We start from the raw sequence: 12015 nt of genomic DNA, 5'->3' as shown, positions 1-12015 counted from the left end.
ACAGGAAGGGCAGGGAAAGGAAGGGACATATGACACACTTAGAAGATAGGATCAATAGGACTTCATGATTGTTCACTGGGGAGAGGATATAAAGTGTGACCACGTTTTCTGACTTGGGCTCCTAGATGGAGGGTGGTATTTTCATTCACTTAGATTGAGGCAAAAATGATGAGTTCAGTTCTGGACACACTAAGAATGGGATGTTTATAGAACCTTCAAACGGAAGTTGGAAATGAGGATTTGGAGCTCAGGGTAGAGGCCTGGCCTGGAGTTAGAGACTCAGACATCATTAATGCACAAAAAGTACTTGAACTGATGATGTGGGTGCCATCACTGGGAGAAGCTTATGGAGTGGGGAGACTGGGGGCTGAGGATATACTCTGGGGGTGCTGACCTAAAGATAGTACAAGATGAGGGGAAGCCTGCCCACAGTATGTGAAGGCATGGCTCTGAAGTGGGAGCGGCACACAGAAATCAAAGGAAGCACGTTCCAAAAAGAGGAATGCCTGAAAAATGGCAGATCTGGGGAATATTTTGAGATTGCATCTGCGTCTAACTTTGTCTTTGGTTGATTTAGAAAGAATGCCTACATTTCATTCAAAATGCAGTGAAAATAGTTTTCAAGAAAACTGCATTGTATTTTGAAATTCTATTACTGTAATGTAAGGTTCTACACTAAGAAAATGTAGCCCAGTAATGTGAACATTATTAATATCAGAAAGCTTATTAAAACACATTTGTAAAAATTTGTAAAATATTAGGATTATAGACCAAATTTACTAACTATCTAGATTTGTGCTACAAACAAAGAAATGAATTGTTTGACTAAGAAGATCTTGCCTTTGTTCTATTCTGCCAGGGGCCATTAAATAGAAGGGTATTTGCATTTAATAAGTACAGTACATTTGAATTTCACCAAGGAGGCAAATTCACTCAGTGAGTTCATTTGCTAAAATGCCAATGATCAAAGCAAAGACATGATTTTAAAAGGTCAAAGTTTACCTTTTGAAATTGAAGTAATGTATATATACATACATATATATAGTCAGTCCTTCATATCCATGGGCAACCAACCAAAAGTTGAAAATATCCAGAAAAAAAAAGCAAGTCTGTATTGGACATATCCAAACTAATTTTTCTTGTTATTATTCTCTAAACAATACCATATAACAACAATTTACATAGCATTTACATTTATTAGGTATTGTAAGTAATCTAGAGATGATTTAAAGTATATGGGAGGATGTGCATAGGTTGTATGCAAATACTGTGAAGAGACTTGAACATCCACAGGTTTTGGTATCTGCAGGAGGGTCTGGAGCCAGTCCCCCATGGATGCTGAGGGACAATTATATATAATTCCAGACTATTAGGAAGAAAATTATTCATCTGTATAATTGTTTTCTGTTTATTCCTTTAAGATGGCTAAAAAGAGAAAAGGGAAAAGAAACTGACTTAATCTGACCCTCTCTTTTGCCTCAGAGAGGCTGTTTAATTTTATTTGTACCAACCACACAACAGGCTGACGGTGGTGAGAGAAATGGCCAGGTATGGTGGAAGGCGCACCAGCCTGCATTGAGTAGTCTTCACTTGGCCTCCACTGGTTATAGGACCTTGCACAGTCATTAACTTTACTCAACTCCTTCATCTGTAAAATGGGGGAAGTAATAACTTCACCACTGTGCTGTGAGAATCAAGTGTGGAAATATTTTTGATAAAGTACCATAAATATAAAAGCTCTTCTTGATTAAAACTGTGAAAAGGAAAAGCACCACTTGATTAAGCATTTGTCTTCGTGGTCTTTTTTATTTGGAATATTTATAAGCATCTGTTTATAAATTTGATTAAATTTTCTATAAGTGTTATCTTTTTTTAAGTGGAAAAATACTAAAACCTCAAAAGAGTTCAACTGAATAAGACAGTTCTAAAGTAGGCCAACCTTTCTTCAAAGACTGAAAAATGTTCATTGCTAAAAATCTGTAAAGAGGGAAATTTGTTAAGATGAATCAGAAGCCTTAAAATATTTATCCATAAATTGTACTTCTAGGAATTTATCCTAGAGTATAATTCAAGATGCACACACCACAATATTATTAGCCATATTATTTATGATATTGAAAATATTAGAATGTTGAAATATCCAACAATAGCAAATGAATAAATTATAACTAATCAGTGGGCTACTATTTAATCATTTCAAATTATGTTATCCAAGAATATTTGAAACTACGCAGAAATATTCATGTTAGAGTGTTAAATGAATAAGACAAGACATGAAAATTATATACTATGATCTGAGTTTTATTTATTGTACATGTAGAACACACAGAAATATCTACATGGTACCCACGCACCATGGCTAAGCTAAATAATCATTGTATGTATCTACATGTTTAGGAAATGCTGGAAGGAGACACATTAGAATATTAACTGTGATTACTTCCAGGTGGCATTATGGGTGCTTTTCCTGGAATTTTTCAAATCTCCCACAAAACGATACATTTGGAAATAAATCTTTTAAGATTACATATTTTTAAAAGCTATGCAGCCTGCATAATTTTTAAATGCTGACAGTCTTCTATCACTACCAACGTATTTCATTTTAGTAATCGTCTGCTGAGTACATTTCTGATGCTAGGAACTATACTAATGTGAAAATTAATATTATTGGTAAGAGTTTCTAGTTTTCAATATTGGTTACCATCCAGGTGGATTTTTAGGCAAAATAAATTCCTTTTGATTAAAGGTCTGGGATTCTTAATCCATTTTCAGGCTGTTTTAATACAGCTATCATAAAGTTTTTGGTTAAGCCATCAATGATGTTAATAACTTTAATGTTAATTCTATGAAAATCTTATTCTTGCTTAAGTTTGTCATGAGATCATATCTAATTATGTAAGTAGCACACTAATTATTGTTCACTGTCAGTTAACATAACTTTTGTTATCCTTATGGGAATGGTGTTGCCTGTCAGCGTTAGGAGGAGAATGGTTCATGTAGACAGTAAGAATCATTTCAGGTCATTAGGTGCTCAAGGGAGCATTTACAGCTAAGGATTTTATAGGAATTAGGATGATTGATTGGACTTAATCTCACATCTATTTCTCTCTCAAGAACTACAGAAAAGGTACTTCATGTAGTTTGATATTTTATCCTGCTTTTTTGTAGAGTGGAAGATGGTGAACACCAAGTTAAAATGAAGGCCTTCAGGTACAATTGACTTGTTGAGATGGTACATGGTGAGTGGAAAGGTACACAAAGGCAAGCCTGTAGCCTAAGGCAAAGGTGACACCAAGGTAGAAGGGCTTGAAGATGAGGCTTTTCTCTCTTGCTATGCTCTGAGAAGCAATGTTATCAGGCACCTGTTGTCTTGCTTTTCTGTCTACTTGGATAACATTTTGGCTTTCATGCCTTTAACTTTCTCTTAGAATAGCTTTAAAAAAAACTATTATTTTCTTCAAGCACTAAAGAAAAATTGATCAATGACTTACACAAATCAGTTACTTATGAGGGGCATCTGACTGTTAGAAACCCATCCTCGGCCTGGCGCAGTGGCTCACACCTGTAATCCCAGCACTTTGGGAGGCCGAGGCAGGTGGATCACGAGTTCAGGAGATCGAGACCATCCTGGCTAACACGGTGAAACCCCGTCTCTACTAAAAATACAAAAAATTAGTCGGGCGTGGTGGTGGGCACCTGTAGTCCCAGCTACTCGGGGGGACTGAGGCAGGAGAATGGCGTGAACTCGGGAGGCAGAGCTTGCAGTGAGCCGAAATCACGCCACTGCACTCCAGCCTGGGCGACAGAGCAAAACTCCGTCTCAAAAAAAAAAAAAAAAAAAAAAAAAGAAACCCATCCTCATGAGTTCTTTGTCAATTATTTCAACATATTTTTTCAACAACAACAATAAAATATTTTTCTACATCTGGCAACATCGCCTATCAGAGTTTTGCTTTTTCTCCACTTATTTTGTTTTCTGATAGGATTCTACAAAATACTGCCATGGTTCAACATGGCAGTAACTGTACACAGAATTAGGAGCCAGAGCTCTGATGAAGTATTAAGCAGAGAGCTAGCCTCTGGATAAATATGCCTTTCCTTAATGAAAGCCTCCAGAAACCTTTTCAGGTGTAGCTCTTTCAAGTAAAGTACCTTATTCAGACATTGGTTCTTTCACCTTGCCCTGGGTTTCCTGGCTCCCAGCATCATCACTGACCTTCTCCACAGTGGGCTTTCTCCCACCCTGCTCTCATCTCTCTCCAGATCCTGGCTCAGAGAGAGCACCCCTTCCTCTGCTGTACATCCTGGAGTCAGGAGTCTCTATCCATCGCTGCTGTCCATGCTGATGGGGAATACTGTTAGAAGAGATGATCCTTCTAGTGAGAGTGTAACTACAATATTCTTTTAATCATAACATTTTAATTTTAATCAAATTGCTCTGTAATCCCAGCTCCTTGGAAGGCAGAGGCAGAATAATCATTTGAGCCCAGAAGTTTGAGGCTGCAGTGAGCTATGATCATACAACTGCACTGCAACCTGGGCAACAGAGTGAGACCTTGTCTTTAAAAAGATAAAGAAAAAAATCTAATTGCTCACAAATAGAACAAAGTATGAGTAGATAACTGAATTTTCTGTGAATACAATTTAATCTGAATCCTATCCACTTCACCCAACAGTACGTATTTTGTTCCAGGAGTGTCATTGCCAAGGGTGAATGGTTGGGGCAGGGAGTGTGTTAGCTCCCACAGCCTTCATCGGTGTTCCTCCCTACCCACCTCCCTACTCTTTTATCTGGAAAAATTACATTTTCTTTTATCCAATTTAAAGTCTTTATAAAAACAGATCAGGGAAGTCTCCCACTTACCCTCTTTCTCATCAGATTGCCCCTAAACTATTCTAATAGAGAAATTCTGGAGTTGCTGTGTGTTGTAGGAGAGGGATTTACAGCAAAGTGTGACAGGTAAAATCATGTAATTCTTGAAATCTAAGATACACTTTTCTCCTCTACGTTTTATCTTCTGTGGAAATTTCTTATCATCAGTGGCATCTTCCTGTCAATTGGCAGCATTTCTTTCTCTTGTGATGCTTTAAATAATAGTGCGTCTTACAATTGGTGGCTCTTAGATTTGATGAAATAAGGGTAGTGGTATGAAAGGTACTGAGGTAGCTTAGAGAGAGCAGTGATTAATCATGTAGTAGTCAGAGAAAGCTTCCCAGAAGAATAACTGAGTTGGATTTTGAAGAAAGAATAGGATTTCTCCAACAGTATAGTCAGAAAGGGCTTTGTAAGCCTGGTAAAGAGCAAGGCATGGAGGAGATGTGAGACGGCATGGCATGTGTGAGGATGAGCAAGTCTTCAGGCGTTGCTGCTGTGGAACATTTGGAGCTGTCGGGGAAAGTCTTGAAGAGAGAAACTGGAGATGAAGACATGAGGCAGGTCAGGGAGAACCCTGGCCTATAATTAGGGAATCTGGCTAGTCCTCTTGGGCAGTGGAAATGCAGTGAATAGTTTTATGCAAGGGGATTAGGTGACTTGATTTGTTTTACTACATAATTTTGGAAGTCATAGAATAGACTAGGAGAGGAAGGAACAGCAGTTTAAAAGGTTTTGGGGTAATGCAATGAGCCTAAATTAAGATGATGACAGAGGGGATGGAGAGGAAGAGAAGACATATTTAAGAAATATTTTAAGATCTAGAATTGACAGGAGTTTGTGATTCTTTGGCTTTTTAGGGTGAAGAGGAAGGGTCTAAACCAGGGGTATCCAATCGTTTGGTTTCCCTGGGTCACGTTGGAAGAAGAAAAATTGTCTTGGGCCACACATAAAATACACTAACACTAATGATAGCTAGTGAGCTAAAAAAAAAAAATCTCATAATGTTTTTGGAAAGTTTATGAATTTGTGTTGGGCCGCATTCAAAGCCATCCTGGAGCACAGTTTGGACAAGCTTAGTCTAGATTGAGTCTAGTTGTGTTACCTACCAAGATAAACCCTATAGAAGGAAGAATAAATCAGGAGTAGTACAGGAAGAATTGAAAATGGGGGTACATCGCAGAGAATGCATGCAGTTTGGGGTTTCTTGAATTTTAGATTTCTTGAGAATCATTTAGGTTTGTAATTCTAGTTCCAAAGGTCAGGAACTGAGTGAAGTATGAATGAGATAGGGTTATAATAACAAATAGCTTATGAGTAGCTGTAAAGCCTTGTGAGGGAATGAGATCTCAGGGTGAATAAAGAGTGAGGAGAGAGCGGTGCTGAGCAGGGAATCTTAGTGCACACCAGTATTTAAGGATCAAGTAAGAGCTGGGTGAGGGGACGAGGGGACTGAGCCGAGCAGGGAGAGTGGAGGAGGACCAGGAGGCAGAGAGGCTGTGGAGACCAGGGGAGAATGAGAAGTGTCAGCAGTGTCAGATTCAAGGCAGGGATCAGCAAGAGATCGCAAGAGAGAAGGAGGATCTTCGCTGGGACAGTTTTAGTGGGGCAGGGGTTGTGGAAGGTTAATGTTACAGATGGACAGAATGCCTGGGAAATGAAAGATTGAGTGGAAATTGCACTCTTTCAGGGAGTTGGCTGAGGGGGGAAGACGGTAGCAAGAACAAAAAACAACTAGAATTAGTGAAAGCGTTTTTTTTTTTTCAGGGGGAAGATACTTGGGCACATTTATAGACCCATGATAAGGAGCTATAAAAATAATGAGGTTAAGATGCTGACAACTATTTATGCAAATACCAGAGAATAGTTGGCTTTGAACAGAAGGGCACCCATCTCTTCTCTAATATTGGAGACAGGTGGAAAAACCACCTGGGCTCTCAGACAGATGTCTTTGTTTTTAAATATTTCAGAAAATGAGGTAGGGAGGGACTGACCAAGGGCAGCGAGTTTTATGAATGCTGTTCCTGGTCTCAGCAGCGCTTTCCTCTTCCCTCACTGACAACTGCAGGGCCCAAGTGGGGAGGAAGAACAGTGTGTGCCTGCTGGGCTCAGCATCTGCTCCAGTGAGCAACACGGGGGTGACTGGGGGTCTGCTGAATGTTAAATATAAAGGAAGTTCCTTTTCCCTCTTAGAGAAGCTCATAGCCAAACTGAAAAGCGGAGGAGAGATAAAATGAATAACCTGATTGAAGAACTGTCTGCAATGATCCCTCAGTGCAACCCCATGGCGCGTAAACTGGACAAACTTACAGTTTTAAGAATGGCTGTTCAACACTTGAGATCTTTAAAAGGTGAGTTTGACGATGGCTTCCACACTTCGATAAGTGAAATCTGCTCTGTCACTGAGGTCTCTGATTGGTTCGCTTTGCTGTCAGCTGTTGAGGTTCTATCCAGATGTGTCTTTCAGCTTTAGAGGTATTCACTGGCATTTGTCTATAGTCTCTATGTGGAGAGAATACTGAATTGGATGTCAGAAAACTTGGTTCTGATAAAAGCTTTTTCTCAAGCTCACTATACAACCTTGAAAGGTATTTACATTTCTTCTTCACATATATTATGAAGAGAATATCACCTGCCTTTCATACCTCTCAATTCTTTAGAAGTTCTGAAGTTGAGCTGGGCGTGGTGGCTCATGCTTGTAATCCCCGTACTTTGGGAGGCTGAGGTGGGCGGATGGCTTGAGTCCAGATTTCGAAACAAGCCTGGGCAAAAAAATGCAAAAATTAGCCAAGTGTGGTCTTGCATGCTTGTAGTCCCAGCTACCTGGGAGGCTGAGGTGGGAGGATCGCTTGAGCCTGGGAGGTGGAGGTGGCAGTGAGCAGTAATCGTGCCACTGCACTCCAGCCTGGGTGACAGCCTGTCTCAGAAAAAAAAAAAAAAGTTCTGAAGTATAGTATTAATTATTAAGTTATTGAGAGATTTCTATCCTTCAAAAAGAAAATTTCCTTAAACTCTGCAGTTTCTCTTAAAGCTTCATTCAGATTTACGAGTAGTACCTTATAATGCATCACATGTTGCCATTCAGAGTATCCTCAAATATGTGAGACACTGGGGGAAGGAGGTCCTTGCCACTGCCTCTTGGTGTGTGGGTGATCATTTCTGGCTTTAGCAATTCCCCAACTTGAGATTGAATTTTAAATCAAAGTGTAATAAATGTATATGTGTACCTGTGTATTAGTCCATTCTTGCATTGCTATGAAGGAATACCTGAGACTGGGTAATTTATAATGAAAAGAAGTTTAATTGGCTCCCGGTTCCACAGGCTGTGCAGGAAGCATGGTGGCTTCTGCTTCTGGGGAGGCCTCAGGGAGCTTTCACTCATGGCAGAAGGCAAAGTGGGAGCCGGCATCTTACATGGCAGGAGCAGGACCAAGAGAGGGTAGGGGAGGTGCCACACACTTTCGACAACCAGATCTCATGAGAACTCACTATTGTGACACAGTATCAAGGGGAAAATCCACAAGCATGATCCAGTCACCTCCCACCAGGCCCCACCTCCAGCACTGGGGATTATTATTCGACATGAGATTTGGGCGGGGACACAGAGCCAAACCATATCAACATGTGCGGTAGAAATCACCCCTGTTTTGGGAATAGCCCCAGTCCAACTTGGGGGACAGGGTGATGGAAGTGGAATAGAGTTTTCGATTTACCAATGCCGATGATGTAAATTTGCACTGAAAAGATAAGACCTGGCCAAGCAGCAAGCTGAAGACTCCAGAGGAGACTCTGCAAGTTCAGATTTGTAAAGATCTAGAAGATTATAGTGAAATTTGGCTCAAAAATCATAAAAAGGGAGTGAGCAAAGGATGACCAAGGGTCTTAGTTTAGATCTCAAACACTACCAGGAAAAGGAAAATATATTTCAGGGTAATGGAAATTATCTGGGCACCATGCAAGGACTTTACCAAGTCAAGTTAAGGTGGCTAAGAGGAGAGCAGCACTCACCTGGACTCCTGGTGCTTCCTGTTGGGAGCATGATGGGAGATCTTATTTTCATAACAGTCTGTTGTGAAATAAGCTTCTCTTTTACCCACAGCTGAGGCTTGCAATATTTTCCTTAAATCCTTCAGCAATGAAAATTTACAGGCTCAACTGAGGTCATTTGATTGCAACCCTGAAATTAGCTGAGTATTTTCACATTAGCAGTGTCCTAAGGGAGGAAGACCTAAGGGAAAAGCCATGAATCAGTCGACTAGTTCAACAAAACATGATCTGAGCATCAACCGCATTCCTGTTCTGTGCTGAGAATATAAAAATTAATGAGGCAAGATCTCTGCCCTTTAAGGGTTTGTGGTCTGACTAGGAAGACTGACTTAGGAAGAGATCATCAGAGTCTGGTGCAATGAATGTTACAGCAGTGGTACGAGTGAGAGGGGAGGCTGTGAAAGCTCAGCAGGGAGGAGGTGAGTCCAGAGGAGATTCCTTGGAACAGGGCGTAGATTTTGCCTCAGCTCTGCTGAACGGAAGTGACATGGTTAAGTACTCATCCCCGCAGTCTGACCAGATCCTTCGGTCAGTGCTGCTCACAAGCAAGATGATTTAAGGCAACTGGATCTGCATTCCAGGGTATTGTCACAGCATCCCCACACTTGCTCGGCAAAAACTTAGAAGCCAGATCAACAGAGGGCTGCCTGTGGATCGTGTTATTTTGGTCCATAGCATAATTAGGTTAAAGGCAGAAGGTTGGTGATGTGATTTTTTTCACTATACTCTACAGCAGTGCTTTTTAAACGATCTGGATGAAGAACAGGTGTTCCCCCCATCCACCACCAGTTCATTGTAAAATACAATTAATTATGGAAAAATGATCATGGGTTTGGCTGTCACAGCAATGTTATGTTTTTATAAAAGCCTCTAAATGCTTATTCTTAAATTCTGCACTTGATCTCACCACAGTTTGCTGATGACATTGGTCTGCAGACCACATTTAGAGTAGCCCTGCTCTGCAGCATGAGGTCCTGTGTCTGCGATCTGATTACTAGGCGGGGCAGTGAAGTGCGGTGGTTCACACGCATGCGTCCTGAAGGCAGACCCTGTGGTTCAAATCCTGGCTTCCTCCCTTCATAGCTATGTGACTTACTCAAGTTATTTGACATTCTAATCCTCAGTTTTCACATCTGTGAGATAGGGATGCATTTGCCTCCTGGGACTATTGTTAAGAGTAAAGAGTAATGCATGTAGAGTACAGCACAGTGTTCACTAATGGTGGGGATGGGGTCAGAAGAGGAAGAGGAATTGTTACTGTCATTTTGATTTTTTTTTAACCCAATGAACATTGTGAAAAAAATAAGTGATCATGTTGCCTCGTTGGTTTTTGCCATGGGAACTCTGAGAGCCAATGTGTGGACAAGTGTGCGGAACACCATGGCATGCATTTACCGGCCAGCCTCTACCATGCCTCAGTGCTGCTCTCACTGCCCTCATTTTCTCTCGAGCACATCCCCACTCACTCACCGAGTCAGGGCTCGCCTGTGCTGGCTGATGTACACCGACGGGGTTTCCCAGCCCATTTCTGCCTGGTATGCTCTGCCAACCTTGCTGCAGGCCAGACCTGAAATGTCATTATCTTGCTCAAAATCAGTTTACTGCTGTTCCCTGACCTAGCACTCAGAGTCTGCGTTCTTCATTCCTTCCTCAGCTCCCTCCCAAGCTGCTGTGTAGTAATATTAGCAAGAAGTCATTGGGAGAATTCCCTGAGCCCTAGGATGAAGATAGATTCCAACGGAAGAGATGTTCTTTTCCCTATGCCAGGCTCTTAAGAGTGCTACGAGTCTGAGAAAACTGTACTGAATCATAACATGAGGCATTTTGTCTTTCTGCCCTGCCCACTTACTTTGCCACCACCACCACCACTTAGTTCATTGGTGAGTTTGGGCCACAGATCCGTCCTAGGGCCAATGTGTGGTTAAAATGTCTAAGGATGTTACCCCACCTTTCCCCTGCAAAAGCAACTTCTCTTACAGTACCCAGGAAGAAGGGATAGGAGTCAAGAAGGTTGGGGAATATAAGGAAGGGAAAATTGACTTACTTCTGAATCATCCTTGCCCTGGGGATGGCTTGCTTCGCTTTGTCGTCTGTGTCATACGCCCCCTTGTGGCCATGAAGGGCTTTGCGAATCTGGGTTGGTGGATTCCCTTACTCCTCCCAGGTCAAACATTTCCCTTGGTTTTGGCCTGATAATTCCTCATCATTTTGCAAGCTCTTCAGCTGCTTTAGAGACTTTCATTTTAATATAACTCAGTGCTAAGGGCTGAAAATTAATTATTTCATTTATATTTTATACATTTTTAAAATAATCTGTGTATTATCAGAATAGAGGTCTCTATATTGCCATTAAAGGATTTTCTTACTGGAAAATCTCATGAATCCGTAACATTTGTTTAGAATTCCAGAATACCCCCATTCAAGGTAACTCATATGATAAATTTTAATTAGCTAAGACATTATCTAAATAACTGTAGTGGTCCCCCCTTATCCATGGGGCATACATTCCAAGACCCTGGTGGATGCCTGAAACCGTGGGTAGTGCTGAACCCTAGGCATAGTACTTTTTTCCTATGCACATATACCTATGATAAAGTTTAACTTATAAATCAGGCATATTAAGAGATTAACATCAATAATAAACTAGGATAATTATAGCAATATACTGTAAAAAAGTTATATGTTCTGTGTTTGGCTCTCTCAAAATATCTTATTGTACTGTGCTCACCTGTTTTCAGGCCATGGTGGACCACAGGTAACTGAAACCACAGCTAAGGGGGGACTACTGCATATCAATCCTTGAATTTTATTTCATGTACATTTTATTATAATGTTTTTATATATAGCTCTTAATGTGCATATTTGAATATAAAGGAATAAGTAGTTCCAAGAATTCACAATCTAAAAGAAAGAAATTTTAATCAAGTGATAATGAAGAAAGAAAATGATTAGCTGGGCGTAGTGGCTCACACCTGTAATCCCAGCACTTTGGGAGGCTGAGGTGAGTGGATTGCTTGAGGCCAGGAGTTCAAGACCAGCCTGGCCAACATAGTGAAAACTTGTCTCTAATAAAAATATAAAAATTAGCCGGGCGT

The 12015-nt window shown here is 40.7% G+C and overlaps 1 protein-coding gene across 25 annotated transcripts in view; it reads left to right on the top strand.

Moving 5' to 3' along the window:
- ARNTL2 (aryl hydrocarbon receptor nuclear translocator like 2) overlaps window positions 1–12015 on the top strand; it is a 94760-nt gene that overhangs the window by 41656 nt on the left and 41089 nt on the right. For 13 of the 25 annotated variants that reach the window (XR_010148342.1, XR_010148340.1, XM_054664413.2 and 10 more), the window contains one exon: window positions 7067–7224. Coding sequence is in view for 22 of the 25 variants with exons in the window: in XM_054664413.2 (XP_054520388.2) it covers window positions 7067–7224 (158 nt within the window). In the remaining 3 variants the exon portion in view is untranslated. Of the gene's footprint in view, window positions 1–3168; window positions 3211–4263; window positions 4388–7066; window positions 7225–12015 lie in introns of all 25 variants that reach the window. The other 12 variants (XR_010148341.1, XM_063786849.1, XM_054664409.2 and 9 more) reach the window with 3 other exon arrangements.

The sequence above is a fragment of the Pan troglodytes genome, chromosome 10, assembly GCF_028858775.2.
Source record: "Pan troglodytes isolate AG18354 chromosome 10, NHGRI_mPanTro3-v2.0_pri, whole genome shotgun sequence".
In the NCBI taxonomy this organism is placed as follows: Eukaryota; Metazoa; Chordata; class Mammalia; order Primates; family Hominidae; genus Pan; species Pan troglodytes.
The sequence above is the reverse complement of the archived record's forward strand: the minus strand, read 5'-3'. Positions and strand labels throughout refer to the sequence as shown.